Source organism: Sipha flava, unplaced genomic scaffold (assembly GCF_003268045.1).
Source record: "Sipha flava isolate LNK unplaced genomic scaffold, YSA_version1 117_pilon_pilon, whole genome shotgun sequence".
NCBI lineage: Eukaryota > Metazoa > Arthropoda > Insecta > Hemiptera > Aphididae > Sipha > Sipha flava.
In genome coordinates, this window is record NW_020271741.1 from 1,090,026 (window position 1) to 1,110,327 (window position 20,302).

Here is a 20,302-nt window from a genome sequence, read left to right on the forward strand (position 1 = left end):
CGATGCGCGGCAAACGCTATTACTGTAAATGACTATAAACTACCACTGACAGCTGCGTGTATTGCAGTCGAACAAGAAGCACGTGGTTTTCAACTATTATGACTTACGGAAACCCGATAATCCGGACGTTTCGACCGACGTACAACCGTATAAAATTTCCTATTTACCGTCTGCTAGTTGAAAAACTCTGGTCGTACATCCCGACGACGTGTCCAATGAGACCAAGAACGAACATCATTTTCAATGGTGTACGTGGTGGTGTCACCGAAATAGTAGAAAAACAGTTCTTAAAATCACGTCGACCTATGTTTTTCATAATTATAGTATATCGAAGCGAATTTAGAAATGCGATAACATACATTTCATTCCATATCGAATTTTTTTTAAATTACAAAACAACAAATGAATTCCAATATAAAGAATACAATTTTTTTTTTTTATCAAAACCATGAAAATAATAGTTTTTGCTATCTCAATATGGAATAAACTTTTTTGAAAAAGATAGTGATAATAATATCAATTTCCTATTTAACCGATTGTTATAATCCACCATTAATTTTCCAATAAAAAAAATCAATATAATTATAGTGTTTAGATTGTATAATATTAGATTGAGCATATAAGAGTATAGTTGTTCTTTCAATTTATGTTATTACTTAGTTATTTTAAAATATATGTCATAGCCACTTAGTGAAATTTACCATTTCATGAAATGAAAACGGCTTTTTAACACTTCGTGAAATACGAAAATATTTCATGATATGGTCACAATTTCATAAAACGGTCGTTCTAATTTAACATCGTGTACTTTTTTTCACAATCTGGTCATTCACTTTGTGTACCAAAAATATATTTCATATTTATCATGGTCTTACAATCATTTTTATCAGGAGATATGAAATGTGTTATAAGTTATAACTTATAACTATTGATTTAAGCGCGAAATCCCTTTACCACAAATTGTAGTATACAATAATATCTATTAAATAAATTACATGGTTATCTGAAATGAGCAGATTTTATTTTTTTATGATTTTGATTTATCATATTAGATTTTTGTTAAAGTTTAAAAGTGTATAGTCGGTGAACGGATTACATTGTGCTCGCACATTCACGCATTTTAGGTACTTACTTTAAAATAATTTTGTGTAATCTTAATAATATGGAAGATTTTAATCCAAAAGTAAATTTTACATTTGAATGGACAAGTACTATTTGGACAGATCGGGAAAAAAGCTATTTACAAATATGAAGATTGAGACAATTACGGCCGAAATTAATGATGCTAAATTAAATAAGTACCAACAAAATTAATTAATTTGACCACCTATTAATCTTGAGTAACGGTAATTCATTTAAATTTAAAAATACATGCTATTTTTTCACAGAAGTACAAAAAAAAGACGTGATTATTATATTTTACAAAAATATGATGTATTAACTGTGGCCGAGAAGAAATATTTAATTCATGAAAACATTGATGACAAAGATGATATCAAGTAAGATATAGTAAATAAGTAATTCAAAACAAATTACGTACGAAAACTATACCACGATGGCCATGGCGTGACAGTCCGAAAGTGGCTGGAACCCGATTGAGCACGATTGATCTTTTTTGTAACCTGATTGAACTCGGTTGCAATCAAACAATAGGAACCAAAAAAGAACCCAGATGCAAGATTTTTTTATAGTTATTATGTAATTCAATATTAGATTTGTAACGATTATTTCATAATTTAAAATTTTTTCGGCTTAGGTTTCATAAAAGAAATAACTCTCCAATAGAAAAACGACAAGACACCGTTTTTTTCGCATTTTGTATATTGTTGCTGTATAGAGCTCGGTGCATCCATATTATTATTATAAAATAAAATACATTTGAATATAATGATTTATAATTAAAAATCTTTTATTGGATTTTAATCGCATGTTATAATTAAATATATTTTTTTTTTTTTTTTGCTAAAAATAGCACTCATACAATTGTCATGAAAAAGGTAAAAATTAAAATTTTTTCCCTAAATACTTATTTCCAACTTTCAATAAGTATTTAAGTGGGTTGCCAGCATTTTTAAATTCAAAGTACTCGCGATAAGCCTTTATAGCGATATTTTGAATGCACGGTAAAGTCAAGGAGCACACAACAATTTTCGAAATATCGCGCCACAATTTTACTGCGGGACACTCGTGTGTTGTGCTCTATTCATTTTAATGTACTTTCACAAAACGCGCAGTTATATTACGGTGCGGTAAAAATGTTGCATCGTAAAATAATGCTAGTGTGTTGCCAGCCTAATAGTTAGTTTTCAATAAGACAACGATCACACAATATTTATTTTTTTTTACCGTGCTCAATCGGGTCGTCAAAAAGGTCGGCCGATAACGACCATATCACTGTACGGGTATCACCGCCGAGATCGATTACTGTGTTCGACCAAGGAAAAGCTGAAAAAGTGTGATAGCCATGGACCGAAGGCTTGCCAATAAATATTACGAATGTGCGCTACAGCAAGTGGAAATCCGACGCTATGGCACGTTGCACGTGAATATAACACGTGTCGCAGCGCACACGTAGATAAAATAAATAAATAAATAATAATATACAATAATAATTCATTTATATATTTTATAGGTATGTTTTTCTATCAATATGCACAATTTAAAATAGTAAGAGAGGGTCCAATCGTAAATTTGTTATCGAACCAATTGTAATCAAAGACTTCAACGAGAGGGGTCAGGTTGACTTGTGGATTTCCAGTCATTACCTGACGGAAAATATAAATGGATTTTAAACTATCAAGACCACCATACAAAATTTATATCTTTATTTCCACTTGAAAGTAAACAAGTAGTTGAAGTAGCATTTAATTTAATCAACATTTTTTTAACTTTTGGTGCACCGAAAGTTTTACAAAGTGATAACGGTAGAGAATTTGTAAATTCTGTTATTAACGAAATTAAGAAACTTTGACCGGAATTTATTATTGTACATGGGAGACCAAGACATCCTCAGAGTCAAGGAAGTATTGAACGTAGCAATCAGGATTTCGAAAATATGTTTCGAGCATGGATGAAGGACAATAAATCTAAAAAATTGGTCTATAGGATTGAAGTTTGTCCAATTCCAAAAAAAATTTTCACACAACCGCATAATTGACCGATCTCCTTACAAAGCATTATTTGGTTGTAAGACTAAGGTTGGGTTAACAACATCTAACTTACCACAAGAAGTTTTAAAAAAATGAACAGCTGAAGAAGATCTTGAAGAAATATACAACCAATATGAAGAGGAAATAGAAGAACAAAAAAATGTTAAAACGATATTGTGGAAATTGTAAAATTGAATCCACAGAAGACTTTTGTTATTTGTGTATGACAAATCAAAAACTAGTACCTAGAAGAACGTGAAATAGCGCATATAGGTAAAAAAAAAGCTGCCGAAAGAATGTTACAGGTATCTAATTATTTATTATATTTAACAATTCGACATACAATGTAAATAAATTGGATGTGTATAGTATATTTAAGTAATTTTTTTGTTATTTGTTACAGGTTATAATTCTTACATTCAATACAAATAACTGCATTACAATTCCTGTTTCAAAAGTCGATAAAGGGACTTTGAACTCAACACGCATGATTGCTGTTATAGTTAAGAAAAAAATGAGATATATAGAGTAGGAACTGAACATAGTTTAATTAAAGGATGGTTTAGTTCTAAAAATATGCAGCGTACCACAACACATTTCATATCTGCTGATCAAGTTGACAAGCAAAACTAATTAACTTTGCGTGAAACAGTTAATATTATATCTAGAGGTCAAAGATTTTTGAGTTGTACATGCAAAAGTGCTTGTCAAACTAAACGTTTTGCTTGTCTTAAAAGTAGTATTAAATGTAACAGCCGTCGCCATAATTCATTAAATTGTTTAAATAAATCATTATTAACTATACGATAAATTATATTATATATACATTATTAAAATTAATATATAATTTATTTAATTACCTAAATATTACTACTCATATTATTAATTATATCAAAACTAAACTTAATATATTACACAATATAACAAACAAAAATTATTATAAAACTTTGATAAACATAAAATATATTTTCGGTACACAAAGTGAACGACCAAATCGTGAAAAGAATTACACGATGTCAAAATGGAACGACCATTTCATGAAAATGTGATCATATCATGAAATATTTTCGTATTTCACGAAGTGTTAAAAAACCGTTTCCACTTTATGAAATGGTCAATTTCACTAAGTAGCTACAACATATACATTACGTTATTTAATTTTATAATAGATTTTAAAACATTTTTTTTTTTTTAAATACTAATAATTAAGTTATCATCTTATACATAAAATATATTTATAACAATACAATCATTAAAACATATAATATTGGTATATATAAAGCTTCGTTTTGCTATGAATTTACTTTAGTAATTTCAGAAATTCAGTTGCAAAGGCGTTTGATCGGCGTAATATAAAATGATAATAAAATACATTTGAGCTGTTCCTTCGAGTGTGTTACAATTACATTCCACACGATTTAGAAAAAAATAAAACTTACAGCGGAGCTCGAAAAAAAATCGGTTAACCACTAGAATAAATTTTCTTTTAACGTGTTTCCCTACAGATGAAACATATTATTATCATTTCAACCCTATCTCAGTAGTAATATTCTTGCTTCAAAACATTACAGTATTGTATGCATGTATGTATTTGAGATTCCACATATTCAATTTGTTAAAAATGAAAACGTAAAGTAGGAAAATCGATGGTACCTAATGCATATTTTATCTCCAATTCCCCGATAGTTCGTAAAGTGTATTATATCATATAATGTATGAGTATAAGTATATTATATAGTATAAAGTGATGTGACTTTTCAGGGCTGGCTTGAAGACTCTGCCACACAACGCCAAAATGCACTATAACTGGGCGAATTACCAAAGGGATGTAGGGGACACGCAGACAGCTGTAAATCACTATAGGGAGGCGTTAAGGTAAGAATCCCAAAACGCATTTAAATTTCTGAAAAAAATCATAAAGAATGTTCGATAAAAACACTTCGATCTACACTTTTTGAACTTTTCTTCGAGAGGAAAAGTAAAATCTGTTGTTAAATGAAATTAATATTTTGTTACGTATACCATGGTCTCAAAAAACCTGTAAGTCAAGTCCATAACTTGAACGGCTATTACTTTAAACTCTAGATGAAACAGAAAAAGAAGAAAATTATAGTTATACCATATTTAATATGTAAATGCTTGAGGTTGTGACATTTTCGGAACGTTAACAAGGTGATAGTATTAGTCTCGTTTTGCAGTACGTGTGCGGGTGTGTGTTTGTCATGCAAAAAAAAAAAAAAAAATGAAAATTCGGTACAGATTCAAAGCCACAGTAAATACGGGTATTTATATATTTATCTTGAGCCATTTTTTTTAACGTTTACATATATACATAAGCCTTACATTTTTTTTTTCTTCCGGAAATAATTATTATTGCAAGACGTAAAAGACGACCATATCTCGGTGTCCCTTCTGTTTTTATCTTTGGTTATTTTTCATGAAGACGGTGGGGTATTAAAAAAAACGAGTTTTATTGTGAAGATACTCCAATAGCGTAGACAATATTTATGACGAGGGGGATCTGAGGACTGTTTGTTTTTCTGTTAAAGGTTAAAACGTGCACAAAGCGCAAGATAAACTGCTGCTGTTATGCGTGACATGTTAAAATATAAATAAGCTCCATTGGGATATAACGAAAACTTTGGTAGAGCATAAATTACACGTTTTTGTTTGTATTATCCTTTTGCTGATAGTGAATTCACTATACTTGATTACATTGTGTTTAATAGTTTCAATTGTTAGGCTTTATTATAATTATTTTTCTTCTTGCAAACAAGTTGTTTCTTTTTTTTTTTTTTTTTTTACTTACATTACTTTAATGACCAGTTTCAGTTAGATATTGCCAGAGAAAATTAAAACTTTTTAAATAATTTTAACGTCACAAATATTTTTAAATTCATTTTAATTTCGACTTTTAATTAAATTTCAAGTCAATGATTCGACGCGGACAAACATACTACAAAGCAATAACACAATAATATTATATTTACTGTACGATAACGTATAAATTTAATTGAATCAATAAACATGTTAATATCGAAACCGTAATACGAATACATTCCCACTATGTCACGGTTTTGGTTTGATTTAACACTGTTATGATCATTAGCGTACCCCGGAATTTGTTTATGGGAGGGGGAGGGACGTAGCCGGGATTTTATTTCAGAGGCCCCCTCCCCGGTCAACTAAAAAAAAAAGTTACGATCTAGTCAGATGATAAAGGACAATCATGATTATTATATTACAAATCTATCTTAACTTAGGTACCTACTAATTATAACCGTCATTTCTTATCAACATGGTTATCATGAAGTTTAGTTTTTACGATGGTCTATCGTTTATGTATATATATATATCTACCTCATATACAGCTATATGGTATACATATACGAATATATTTATATATATATATATATATATATATATATATATATATATTATATATTTATAAATAGTAGTCACTCGATAATTCAAAATTCAGAGGATCAAGTTAAAAATTCGATTTATAGAGGTTTTCGATTTCCGAGTATTCGAATAATCGAGGGAAAAAAATTAATTCAAATTAAAAAGAGGTGAAAAATTGTATTTCTTGTATATACATATTATAATATTTCACAATCATTAATTGATACATATTTATTTATTTAACATATTATGTAATATATTTTACGTACAAAAGAATTCTGTTATTTTTTTTGTGATAAAATGCTAGACCCTTTGAACCCTCCATTAGCTACGTCCCTGGGGGGCACAACATTTTTATTTTATCTGTTCTCTAATTAAAATTAAAGTTTAACTCAATACCAACAAATTACTGCTTATATACTATAGTATGGTTTACACATTATAGGTATATTATATAATCTATAATCTTTGTATATTAAAGATAATGGGAAATTAAAATACACTATATACTATTATTATACTATTTACTATTAAATCGTTGACTAGGTAGAAATTTCAATGGGGGGTTCGGACCCCCCCCCCCCTCTTGGATACGCTCTTAGTTACGATTATTGCTTTGAACTCTATATGGCCGATCCGATTTTAGTTACTTGTCAGTTACGCACCAAGTCGTACAGTCTTTCGAAGGAGATTTTTTTTTTTACCGATTCGCAATCGTTTTAACATCGTAAATCATGTTTCTATTATGAGAACCGATAGCGCACATATTGGCCGATGCTTTTTCGACTACGATAGTTTACAACTCTCAATATGCCTATTAAATGAATCCTATATAAAAGCAATGCCGTAGGCGTTATAGAGTTCTTTTTTTGAAAACCGTTCAGACTGTTACGGTGGTGTTTGGTTTCAATTTCCTGCCATTTTGATGAGACGATAAACGAATATTGCTAAGAAATCGTCTGCCAAACCGTTGTAAACAGTAATTGTTTTTGTCTACAGTACCCTATCGCAGTTTTGCATTCCGTTCTTTCAATGGTCCAAATAATAAAATTCTCCTGCCCCGCTGTGCGACCAGTTTTCCAAATTTTAATCGTTTTCTTATCACCCGCATTCACTAACCTGAAGTGGGGTAGGGTGGAATCAGGAACGATAGCAACTTTTAACCGCCTCTTCTCACCACCGGTTGTTTTAAGACAACGCCAACTCCGCGGGATCGGGGCGAATTCGACGTGGGTTCTTTAATTTTTTCTCGATGCGGGATGTAACTGCCGAGAATCCACAAATAGCATGTGGTTTCCGAACAAGCCACGTTCGTTGATATCTCACTTTTCGTCGTTTTTTACGTCGTTTCGAACACACTCCGATCGCTGCGGTAACACTCGGACCCGACGGGATAAGTGCAAGTCTTGAAAACGCGTAAAGAGAAGTAAACGCCGGTGTTCATTTTCTGGTTAGCAAACAATCTCTCCTTATCGATCACACAGGGCCGAGATTTTGGTCTCCTCCGGTCGGTGTTGAACGCACCTCACGTACGTATTGTGCACACGTATGCCCACGCGCAGCTGCAGTGCAGAGGTTTTCCGCGTCGCTGCACTGTGTTCCCCGACGGCCGCTTGTACTCTTGACGCACCGCGTACGCGATAATTAGTACTCATTTACGGTTGTGTGGTTTGACCGCTGTAGCGTATTGAAGACAGAGAAAAAAGGATTTTTATTTTTTTTTTTTTTGTAACACCGTGCCGAAGAAAAACAGATGGTGAGGGTTTGTGCGAATAAAAAACCAAGATAATACTGTTGTCAATTTTATTATTGTCTAGGAAACAAAAGCAGTGACGTAATGTGGACTAGTGAAAAGCTTGGATAATGGAAACTTTAATTTAATAAATTAATATTGAAATTAATATGTGATTGAAAGAGGAAGAGAAAAAAAAAGAAGAGTGCAATAATTTAATTAATTTAGCTTTGACCGCTCGTTTGCTACTGAAATAAAAATATGGTTGGATAATTATTTCGACGGAAAAAACTGAGGAAATTGAATTTGGTATTTAATAACTGGACTCAATACAATATAATAAATAAGTAATAATAAAATTTAATTAATAAAAATATGATTCTATAGTAAATAAAATAACAAAACGTTCGAGAAATGCATTAAAAGGCACTCAATGTTTTAAAATTATACTTTGTACAGTTTGTAACAATTAATTCTATATACCTTCTTAATCTATAATGCTTTTTATATTAGTCATAAATATAAATATATCTATAATTTTGAAATAATTACTATTTACTTCAACATCTCTCATTAAACGTTGTTCAACATGATTGAGTTAATTAAAGAAAAAATTGTACGATATTATTTAATGGGAGTATCGATAATAATATAATTTTATTCCTGAGACATTACTAAAGAATAAAGTGTGTATTTTTTCTGCATATTTTTATTATTATTATTATTATTATTATTATTATTGTTATTTGGATATTATTAGCTTTGTAAACGTAAGTATTTTAACAATAATAAGCAATAAAAAAGTTAGGTATATTTCAAAAAAATATAATACTACCTACGTGCTCCGGTATAAAATACACACGTTCAATGTAAATATATTTTGTGCAATATAAAGTGTGATTTTTAAACATACACCACACCTTTCTTTATGGCTAAATTAAACATTTTTTTTTTTTTTTTTTAATCATAATGTACGGAAAACGTATGTGCACTTTTTCCAATACAGTAATTGTTCACACAACTTATGGAGTATCCAGTGGCAACTTATATCAATTTTTGTTTATCAAACGAGAACACATATATTTTTCTAATTATCAATGTTTGAAACTTTTCTAAAATATTCTATGTAATATAAGTGTCAATAAAAATAAATATAATGTAAATCTGGACTTGGTAGGACTTACCACCGCATAAAAAAATCATACGGTATACCCAGAGGTGGAACTAGGACTTTTTACGCCCGGGGAAAATGTTAAAATTACGCTTTATCATAGACCAATAATAAAATACTTTTCTCGAAAAATTTTTTCTAATAATTAAAATACAATCATACTTATTGAGTTTTAACCTAATAATAGTAATTAAAAAAATTAAAAATATCAAATTAGTTGTTAATAATTACAAAAATTACACCCTCAATCATTTTACGCCCGGGTATTAATTCTTTTATCCCACCCCCTAGTTCCGCTTCTAGGTATACCTCTACGCGTGTAATAGGTAATATAATGTGACAGGTTATATTCCTGTTATTTCGGGTGTGCAAATGTCAATCAACCCCGGGACAAATTAAATCGAAATCCGTTCGTTTTCGTTGGCGACTGTAATTCCGAACATAGTTCGACAGTAACCGGTGCACGTTTGCCGCCGTCCCGCTGGATGACGAGCGATTTTCTTTTTCATACGCACACCCAACTCGTATTATTTTATTTTCTCGTCAACATCTCCGGTTCAATAAATCAGGTGAAATCGAATTTCGCAAGCACGACACGGGTGGGACCTCACGGACTCGCAACCACGCGCGCTCGTTTCGGTAGGAATAAAGAAAAACGAGAGTGAAAAAAAAAAATTTGGAATAATTTTAAACGATAGTAATATTGCACACGTGTAAGTTTCAAAATTGATATGTCAACTGTGTCTTAACGGTTTGACAAATCTAATGATATTTTTCGTCCATAAACTCATCTCTCGGCTTTAAATAATGCACTTGAGCATGTATCATTCTAGTGCTGCTACAAGAGTCTACTTTTCATACTCCACAATGTATCATATATGTTTATGTTATGGACGTTGACACTCAAGTCATATTTTATAGCAAAAAATGTATACATTTATATGTGTGAACGTGATATATATATATGTGTATAATATTATACACGCATATGAAAATAATATATATAAAAAGAAAAAAAACAATTTTGATACCGAATATAATACAGAAATTAAATATTAATTGTGACATCTATTGCAACAACCGTGCCCGAACACTATGCAAACGGATTCATTTTTTTTTATTTATTAATCGTTTTTATTTTTTTCTCGTATTTATAAAAATAATCTAATGGAGGTATTCCTGATTTTAACTGTCGAGAGATCAAATATCAAATGAAAATATAATATTGATCATAAATAATAATAAACACGAGTAAATTATAAATGCGCATAATTTATGATTAAGACATGGTTGCCTTCCATGGTCTATGGTTAATAAAGCTATTCAACCAAGCACATGTGTGGCGGCAGCTCAGGGGTTGGTCACCCTAGTCTTTTACCATTATTGCATCTCATTTTTAAATAAATGACCAACAAATGATTTGACGACGAAACCATGTCCTACGCCACACTTATTCCAAAAACAATGATCTAAGTAGCTTCTTAACCTAACCTTTGTTTCCAAATCCACCCTATGATCCTGAGTTAATTGAAAAAAAAATAAACATGAATACATTTTAAAATTATATTTTATTTTCTAAGTCACGTTAATTCAATAAAATTATCAGTTTGTGATAATATAGTACAGTATTATGAAAAATATTAAATTAAAATAATTGCAGTCGAAACATTCGATGTTAAAACAGCTAATACAATTATTTGCAAAACTCTGCACTCTTACACAACCGAATTGAATGCAAACGCAATGGGATTGAGAAATAAAATATGATTGTTTTTTTTTTAAAAATACAACAAGAAATAATATATTCAATTTTTCGTGTAATGCATTCATGGCTCAGAGAAATGCTAAAAAAAGGATGTTGATTTATTTCAATTTATCTCTTAATTTTTCACCACAGTTGTAACTTGAAAATCCCATGAATATTTTTCTGGTTTATATTTACACGCAATTATGATAATTGTAATGTTTCATTACTATACACTGTATTATATATTATGTTACATATTTCATTTTTTAAAATCAGTGGAAACCAAATGAGTCCCACGGATATATTTTAAAAATTCAACAGCTAAATATTAAGTGAAAACAAAAAAAATAAATTATTCTAATATGTGAGAAAATCTAGTGCGTGATAAATATAAATTCGTATTTTCATTTGGCCGTTCTTCGGGAGAATTTTAGAAAATCAAAACCTAATGATGATTTTCTCTGTGAACAAAACAAGACCAGCATTAACATAACATTAATTTGTTTAATAATATTACACATTTGAGTAATAATTAATTTTATAACTGTACATTAAACTGTACAGAGCTCAAGACGTGATTAATTATATTTCAAATACCTTGAAATGATGTTATTTAAGCTGTACAGGAAAAATTATAAATTCTTGGTTCTCGATTTTTTTTTTTTTTGTTCTCGGTGAAAAAAAAATAAAAATAAAAATTTGAATTAACCTTCATCGATAAAGATCATAATTATATCTTGTGCTATATGCATTTGAAATGCATATAAAATTGCATATAATCGTATTTTTATATAAAAAACACACTGATTGTTAAATGTATTAAAACACATGCTTCCTACCGACCGAACTAATCGACTGGACATAAACATCTTACAGAGTTTTTGATAAGATATCGTTTCATGGTTTGCATGTCCCATGTTCGAATAAAATCAATTCGTATTTCTTTTTGTGTTCACTGTTCAGTATCATTCACGTAATCTATCAAAACGTACACGTTAAAAAAATAATTTATTTTATAAGATACTTCCAATTAAAAAAACACGTACTCAAGTTTCGATAAATTAACTATTGGTTGCCTACTAGTAGATATGTGAGAAAAAAGTGCCATGTTCACAGAACTTTCGAATCGTCCACCATATGCGCACAGAAACTTATACGGTGACCTCCGGAAAGAAAATGATTTAATGAAATAATTTCAGCAATGATTTATGCGAGGCGTTATCAGCGAATAACAGCCCTTTGAAAAAATTAAGCAATCCGAATTTTTTTGCAATTTGATTATTAGTGCATATTTTAACATAGTCTACGCATATTTCAGTATTTTATGCTGCGTATTTGCGTGCATACAATAGAGTTTTTTCAATCCACGGTGTAATAATAATGCTAAAGCGTTGACCGACGATGAAAACGTATTCGTGTAACACTGCGTCGGACTATGGAAAACGGTTTGTATTCTATTTGGTCAGAACCGTATCCTCGAACGAAACAAGTTAGTAGTGCAGTATCGAGCTCGTCGTTGCAAATTTAGGCACCGCGTGGACGACGTTTTGTTTTTTGCAAACTCAGTGGCGTGGCGAACTCAAACATTTTCAGAGGCAAGTATACTTTGTCGATATCCAACCACCACAAAAAAAAAAAAAAAAAAAAAAACTGAGAGGCGATTGCCTCTCGATTACCCTCATCGCCACGCCACTGCGCGAACTCATACGTTCCGTACAGGCACCTGGTGTTACGAATCCCTTCATATTTTTCATTTTTTTCATTTTTGCCCTACGCATCTGGCCCGCTGGATAACAGTCCAGAAAAACCGTCGTCACGAAAACGCGACTACAATCGAATCGAATCATTACACGTCGCGATCCATCCCTCTCCCCCCCCCAACACCCTCAACGAACATATCATTGTTGTTGGCAGACGAGTAGAGTTTCAATAATAGTTATGATAATAATAATAATTGTTTTCGGGTTTCGCGCCGTGCCGCCACAACCAGGTGATCGTAAACCGATGGATGAGCCGTGTGGTTCGAGTACGGTTTCGACCGCAAAACGATATACCCCGTATCGAGTAATAATAATTGCACTAATAAAATACGATTATAAAAAATACTGATAATAATAACAATATACTCGTATGAATAGTAATAAAAATAACAATAACCATTTAACGTTTACGGCTGGCAATGTGAACGGATATTACGCAATCGCAGTGTTTTATATTAGTTTTTTTCTCCGAACGGTTCGACAGGTAACTCATACAATTTCTACCGGTTTTTTGGAAAATATATTATTATGGTAAACTTTTTTCTCGGATACGTAAAAGCAATCACACACGCACATGCGTGAACAAAAACACGAAACGGTCGTGTGTAGTACATAATAAGAACGGGTAATTCATGAATGATTCGATTCAATTAGGTGGACCGATTGAGTTGATTCAGTGTTGCAGAATGAATCGGTTCATCGGTGAAGAATGGTAACACTGATTATTTTACAGAACCGAAAGGCTAAAGAAAATAAATATTTCAACGATTGGATATAGTCTGTGATTCAATTTACTTTATTTTACTGTAATCCGTGATTATCAAGTAACCAGTATTATTAGTTTATGTAAAAATCCTGTCACTGTTAAATTACATTATCTGTGCTTATTTTATTTCCAAATTATTGCAGTATTTTATGATATACTTTAACAAGACTGTTAAATTCAAGTGTAATAAAATATTTATTTTTCTTTTATCAATTTATTTAATTAACAGCTATAACCTTCTAAATTAATGTACATATATACTAATAATAATAACAAAAAATATAAATATTGAATGAAAAATAAAAATAAAAATATAGTCAAAATATATTTCCAATAAAAATATTATAAAACAATTTAAAAGTTAATTTTTTTTTTACAGTATGATATAGTTATTCCCTCCCCCGTTCACTTCAACAACTTGAGTATACTTTGGAGGCTTCTGTCTAAATACGCTACTGTATCTACATTTATAATTTTATAAAATGTATACATTAAAATTATTGTACAAATAACTGCTTTACAGTTGATACACAAACAATCTAAATTAGTACCGGGTTATTATTATCAGTATAATAATCATTTCAATTCTATTTAAATATATGTAAATTATATGAAGTGAATCACTCAATCGATATTCTAAACTGAATAAGAATAATCGGTTTATTTAACTGAATTATATTTACCAACCCTAGTACTTATATAATATGTGTTTGATAAATCTTTAAAATTTAATTGACGGTTTTTCGAAAATTGTCTATGATATTTATAATCGTTATTTTTATCATAACTCTATTATTCGTAGTTAACAAAAATAATTGGCACAAGATTGAACATTGAGAACTAACATAAATATCATTTATTTGATCAAAAATTTAAAACAAAGTAATTATTTTGGCCATAAATATTTAAATAGGTATATTATTTTAATTTATAAAATCAATTGTAATCTTATAATCCTTCAACTCTTTATAATTATTTATTATTGTATATAAATTGTTATTTTAGCAGCCAGAATTTTAAAAAAAATTTAACACCGAAAATAGACCAATAGCAGGTACCTAATTAGCTTTTAGTGTTTTAGATAATTTTAAACAAAATAACTTTATATTTCATGAATAAGTTTAGCAGTGAGTTTTAATAATATTAAAAGTTCAAGAATCATGATAAATCATGGAAATTCAAATATATTTCATATTGAAATATACACCTTTCTCAAACTTAATTCGTTCATGTATAAAAATATTTAGATGAAAGATCAATTTTCCAAATGAAGTTTCAACTTTGTATTGATTCCATTTCATTAAATTTATAGGTTATCGACATTGAAACTGAAACTTTTACAGAATTAAACTGGCTAAAATCAGCAAACTTTATAAAATATTTGAAGTTTCATATCATACCTACTTAAAAATGATCAACATTTATCAAAATTTGGTTCAGTGCCTCTTAAAATTGGTAAAAAAATATCCTGAGTATTTTGAACTTTTAAAAAACCAGAAAAGTGCTGAAAGGATCATCAAAGCCAGCGTTGAGTTCACGAAGTCGGATGAATCCGTATGGATGACTTCGTGAACTTCAACTGGTTTTCGTTTTTTCGCCTTTGACGATAAACCAAAATACATAATGCCGAATGCACCATTAGAATCACACGTTTTCGTGATAGCATGCGGACGATGACAATACAATATTTCAAAAATTCGCCGAATCGAATTCGAATTTTTAAACACTTACCGTCGCGAAATGTCATGTCACAAATAATAACTCAAAACTCCGAGGAAACGCGGTTGCTTTTTATTTTGTTTTCGTCTACGTATGTGAAAATGCAGTTATGTGTGCGAATAAATTGTATTTTTTGACAGCCTTTTTTCTTATATTTTACTATGACTCATTCTTTACCTCGGTGTTCTCGAGTGTAACAATATTTTGTTTCCAAACTACAGTAAAAATGGTTAAAAAGTATGTCTCTGTCAGGTTAAGTCATTTTATTTAAAGAGTTCTACTGGCGAGTCTTCAGATTGAATAATTCCGTTGTATTTCTTTTTTGTTTGCTGTTTTGTGTTTTTTTTTTTTTTTTTTTACTGCTATTTTGACTGTATTATTAAAATATGACATACACGAAAAAATATATGCATATTTTATACTGCTAGGAGGATATAATTTTAATGTTATGGAGAAGAGAAAATTATACTAATAAGTATTTTGTGTAGGAAAATCAGCATACTCGTATATTGTAGGTACGTATACTGTACAAGTCATCATATTCGAATTCAATATTTGTCTGATAAATTAAATAATATTTTAACCAGTCATATTGTATCAAAAACATTTCGATAAAAGGAACTCAATAATACATTTACCTTATTTCTGATGGCTGAAATTACGTAAACTGCATTTCGTATATTTATCTACTACTATATCTATCTACTCATATATTTGACTTTTTACTCATCGAGTATGATCTATGAATCATATAGCTTAGGCCAAGATATTGATGACTTTCTCATTTTTTTTGTTCGGTACATCATATATGATTATATCCTAATTTAAAACCCGTTTCAACAACACACAAATCTATATTATTTATTTAGTTTTTTTATTTTTTTTTCATATTGAACTCATTTTTGTAAAATTTTAGGTCATTATTGATGATTTGAAGGATTATTAATATTTCATACCCATTCAGAAAAATACATGAGTTCAAAATTGGTAACCAATTTTCAAATACAAACTTAAAATATAATATGGATATTTTAAAACGAAAATGAAAAAAAACTGTAGGCTATTTTTGTATTTTTATGTTGATGCATTTTTTTATGGAAATCATATAGGTTTTTAGAGTATATTATCCAGGGCTTAACAATAACCAATATATTTTGAGTGTTAGTATCAATGTTGAAATATGAACTGTGTTCCTCGTTCCTTGTATATTAGCCCCGTAATTATTCATTAATAATTATTAATTTATAAATACATTGTTCATCTTTTTTTAATTTTTTTTTTTTTTATATTTGTATTTTTAAATATTTATTTACTACGACAAGAACGAAACGATAACCGTCCATTATTTCATGTTATCAAATCAATAAACCGTCTGTAAAATTTAATTTAATTTAGTGTTTTTTATTTAATACAACCATTTTATATTTACACAATTTGTACCAATAGACATACGTTAAATATATATATATATATAATTTATTTATTATAATAGTCCATTTATTTCGATGAAGAGTTTGTTCAAAACATATTTTTCTATTTTGCGTCGTTTTTTATTTTTGGCAGAGTTCTTTAGATTTATTTAATAGAAACTCACAAGAAAACCCAGCTTTTAGTTGCAATCAAAGATCACTATCTGAATTTTCAATATAAAAAGTTTTTTTTTCTTCCGTCTGTAGTTAACTGACCATAAAACGTCGGAAAAAAAGGGACAGATTCTGCTTGATTATTGAATGCTTCGGTTGGCAATAGTGTAACTTTTCAATATGTTTTTATTTTCTATTCACTTATTAATAGTCACGAAATAATTTCTTTTTGAAAAAAATAAAACTGAAGAAGACCATTATTATTATTTATTATTTGTCTTAACACAGTATTGATTTAATCGAAAAAAACACTACTGTATATATTTTTGATTTTGATTTTCAATATCTCAGTACATTAGGATAATCTTTCAGTAATTGCACTCTTAGCAGTAGTGATATTTAAAACTACAATATCAGTTTTCCCTGAAGTATTCTTCTAAAGTTCTTGTTCGTTTGAGGAAAAAACAATTTGTTATATATTCCGGGTGAATATATTTTTATATCGAACAAATGGTTTATAATATTAATTATTTTTGATTTGATTGAAGGACTGAAAACTTATGGTGGATAATGCCAAATGATCATAATAATAATCATGATTATTTAAATTCAAGTGTGTTAATCGAAATCCATTTTAAAGACAAAAACATCAATCATAAATATAAGAATTCGACAGATACCAAAATTTTATTAATTTAACTCGTACATAAATGTACGACATTGTTGTTTTAAAATTATTTATTTAATTTTCGTCAGGTTTCCGTATAAAATACATTTTGCTAAATCTTTTCAATTTTTGTTGACATTTATCCCATTTAACCTGTTGATTTTACATGGAAATAATAAAATCTTATAAAGTGGGATTGTGTTATTAAAACCAATACCGTTTTCCGTGTACATAATGCACAAAGTTGAATTCTGAAGCAAACAATAAACGTGATGACGTTACACGTTTCGATTCGTACAGGGAAAAGGTCGATTTTATTTACTGCATTTACGATATCGGTGTATTATAGTCATGCGTCGTGCAAACAATATTACAACGATATTCACCGGGACACCTGGTGCGCATGTATCTTAAATGGGTAAGTGCACGGTATGACGATTCGGAGGGAATAATATTGTGTTTCCGACGGATAACATGTTTAACAAAAATCGATAGAGAACTGTGTAAAAAAAAGTAATATGGAAAAAAAAACGAAAATTCTGAGTTTTGTGCCGTATGCACTGTTCCGTTTTCTAGCTCCAAGGCGAACCACAACCACAGTGAAAAAACTTTTACTCTTTACCTAATGTTTTGTTGATGGAACAAACTGTTCTTTCGGAAAAGCAAAAGAAGTCCATTAGGAGCTACTTAAGACTAAAGACGGAAAAGAGAAAATTTTACATCAATGATAAGCGTAAACCGCACTGAGCGCTTTGACTATTATCGTAAACATCTCAAAAACCCTCATTAAAACGGACGATTTTGGATAAAACAATTCTTCCTTATCTGTTGTCTCTCTCATATTCTCTTCCTTTTTCCTTTTGTTTCTCTTTATTCTTCTATAGAGAACAAAACCAATGAGTACAATATTGCATTATCATACATACGAATTTTAATAACGAAAGTCGAGTAATGTAATAATTGTAATGAAATAACAGAATATTTATTTTCACTAAACCATGTTACATTTACGAATACAATAATTTTTTTTACGATTACGCTATGCGTAATTATTATTTTTTTATATAGCAAATTTTTGTTTTTCTCTACGGTTATATGGGCGATCGATAGTATCAAATAATCGTTTACGGTACGGTGGAAACATAAATCAACAATATTTGAACACATACGATGGGGCGCGTGATCTTTCGTCAGTTGTACAACGCGAATTCCCTTCATCAGGTGCGAACGCTGTTATACGAAAAAAAAAAATCCGTTCACCTCGGTCCTATCGATATACGAGTGCAACGTGACAGAAGAATTCGTGTACGTCTGAAACATGGGTTCCGAGGGTTGAGTTTATTTACGGACACGGTCCCGTGACGGTTCAAGTGGATGGATCTGTGGTGGTGGTCCGCCGCGGCGATCACGTTCGGCCTAGAGCAGTGGTCTTTAACCTTTTCGACCCGCGATCCACATTTCTTACCAAACATTTTTCGCCACCCACGTTAACTTTGTTAGCCATGAAAACCAGATAAAAAAGTTAAAATTGCTAAATGTATGCCATTGCAGAAGTGCTTTTATAACCGAATAAATTAATAAATATAATTTTATATATAAAAGTCGGACTATTGCTATACGATTACTTCATTTGATTGTTAATTTATTTTTATATATTATATGTGTTAGATTTAAAATTACAATATTACATATGACATATTATAAAGGTGAAGTGTAAAATTAAAATTTACTAATAGTATTTATGATACTTAAGAATGTGATGATTTTCAGAGCTTGGCTTTGGCTAAGTACTTTTACTATATTGGACGGCATATTCAGGTCGGTGCGTATATTGTGTACACTCCTCTACTATGTGTTCGACAGTTAATGATTAATGGCATGTGTCGAATATTGGTTGAGGCTTTTTTCTAATTAAGTACGAGTGTATGAGAAAAAAAATGTTCATTTTAATCTTCTACAAATATAAAATAATATAAAATAGTACGGTTTCGGGTTTATTCAGAAAACGTTTATATCCATTATCATTTGACATACTCGTACAGAATATAAAATATATCGATATTCATTTTTTTAAATTTAAACAGAAGACGTGTCGCGACCAAATCTTAAAGCTTACAGTTGAAGACCACTAGCCTAGCGGGACGCAATATAACAGTACGGTTTTCATTAGCGACCGGCCGTTAAGTGCTCGCCAGGTAGTTACGTGGGACTTGTTGTGACTCCGTCATGCCATATTTCGATCGCCGTCTTACGGTCAGGTCATGACGGTCCAGAGAAATCGTACGGAATTACGGGGGATGCGGTGTTATCGATTTTCGTCGCATCATCATAAACATCGTTCGCGCATCGCTATTAGTTTTTCAACGACGATTCGAACGGTCGTGATACATAATTTATTTCAGTGCGTCCGTGTCCGTGGCGATTTTTTTCCTCTCCGGCGTCTGCATTATTCATCAGTATATTCTTTACATTGTTTAAAATTGGACTTGCACTCAACGAGTGCTGTATTTATTTTAATCCATGCCCAACAATCAGTATTACAACATGCAAATTTGTGATATCAATTATTTAGTATTTGCTCGACAGTCGAATACAGCAGGCCT

The 20,302-nt window shown here is 30.4% G+C and overlaps 1 protein-coding gene across 1 annotated transcript in view; it reads left to right on the forward strand.

Moving 5' to 3' along the window:
- The window catches only part of LOC112693131 (transmembrane and TPR repeat-containing protein 1-like), a 168,302-nt gene that overhangs the window by 92,095 nt on the left and 55,905 nt on the right, over nt 1–20,302 (forward strand). The window contains exon 10 of the mRNA XM_025568057.1: nt 4,911–5,024. Coding sequence (XP_025423842.1) covers nt 4,911–5,024 — 114 coding nt within the window. The remainder of the gene's footprint in view (nt 1–4,910; nt 5,025–20,302) is intronic.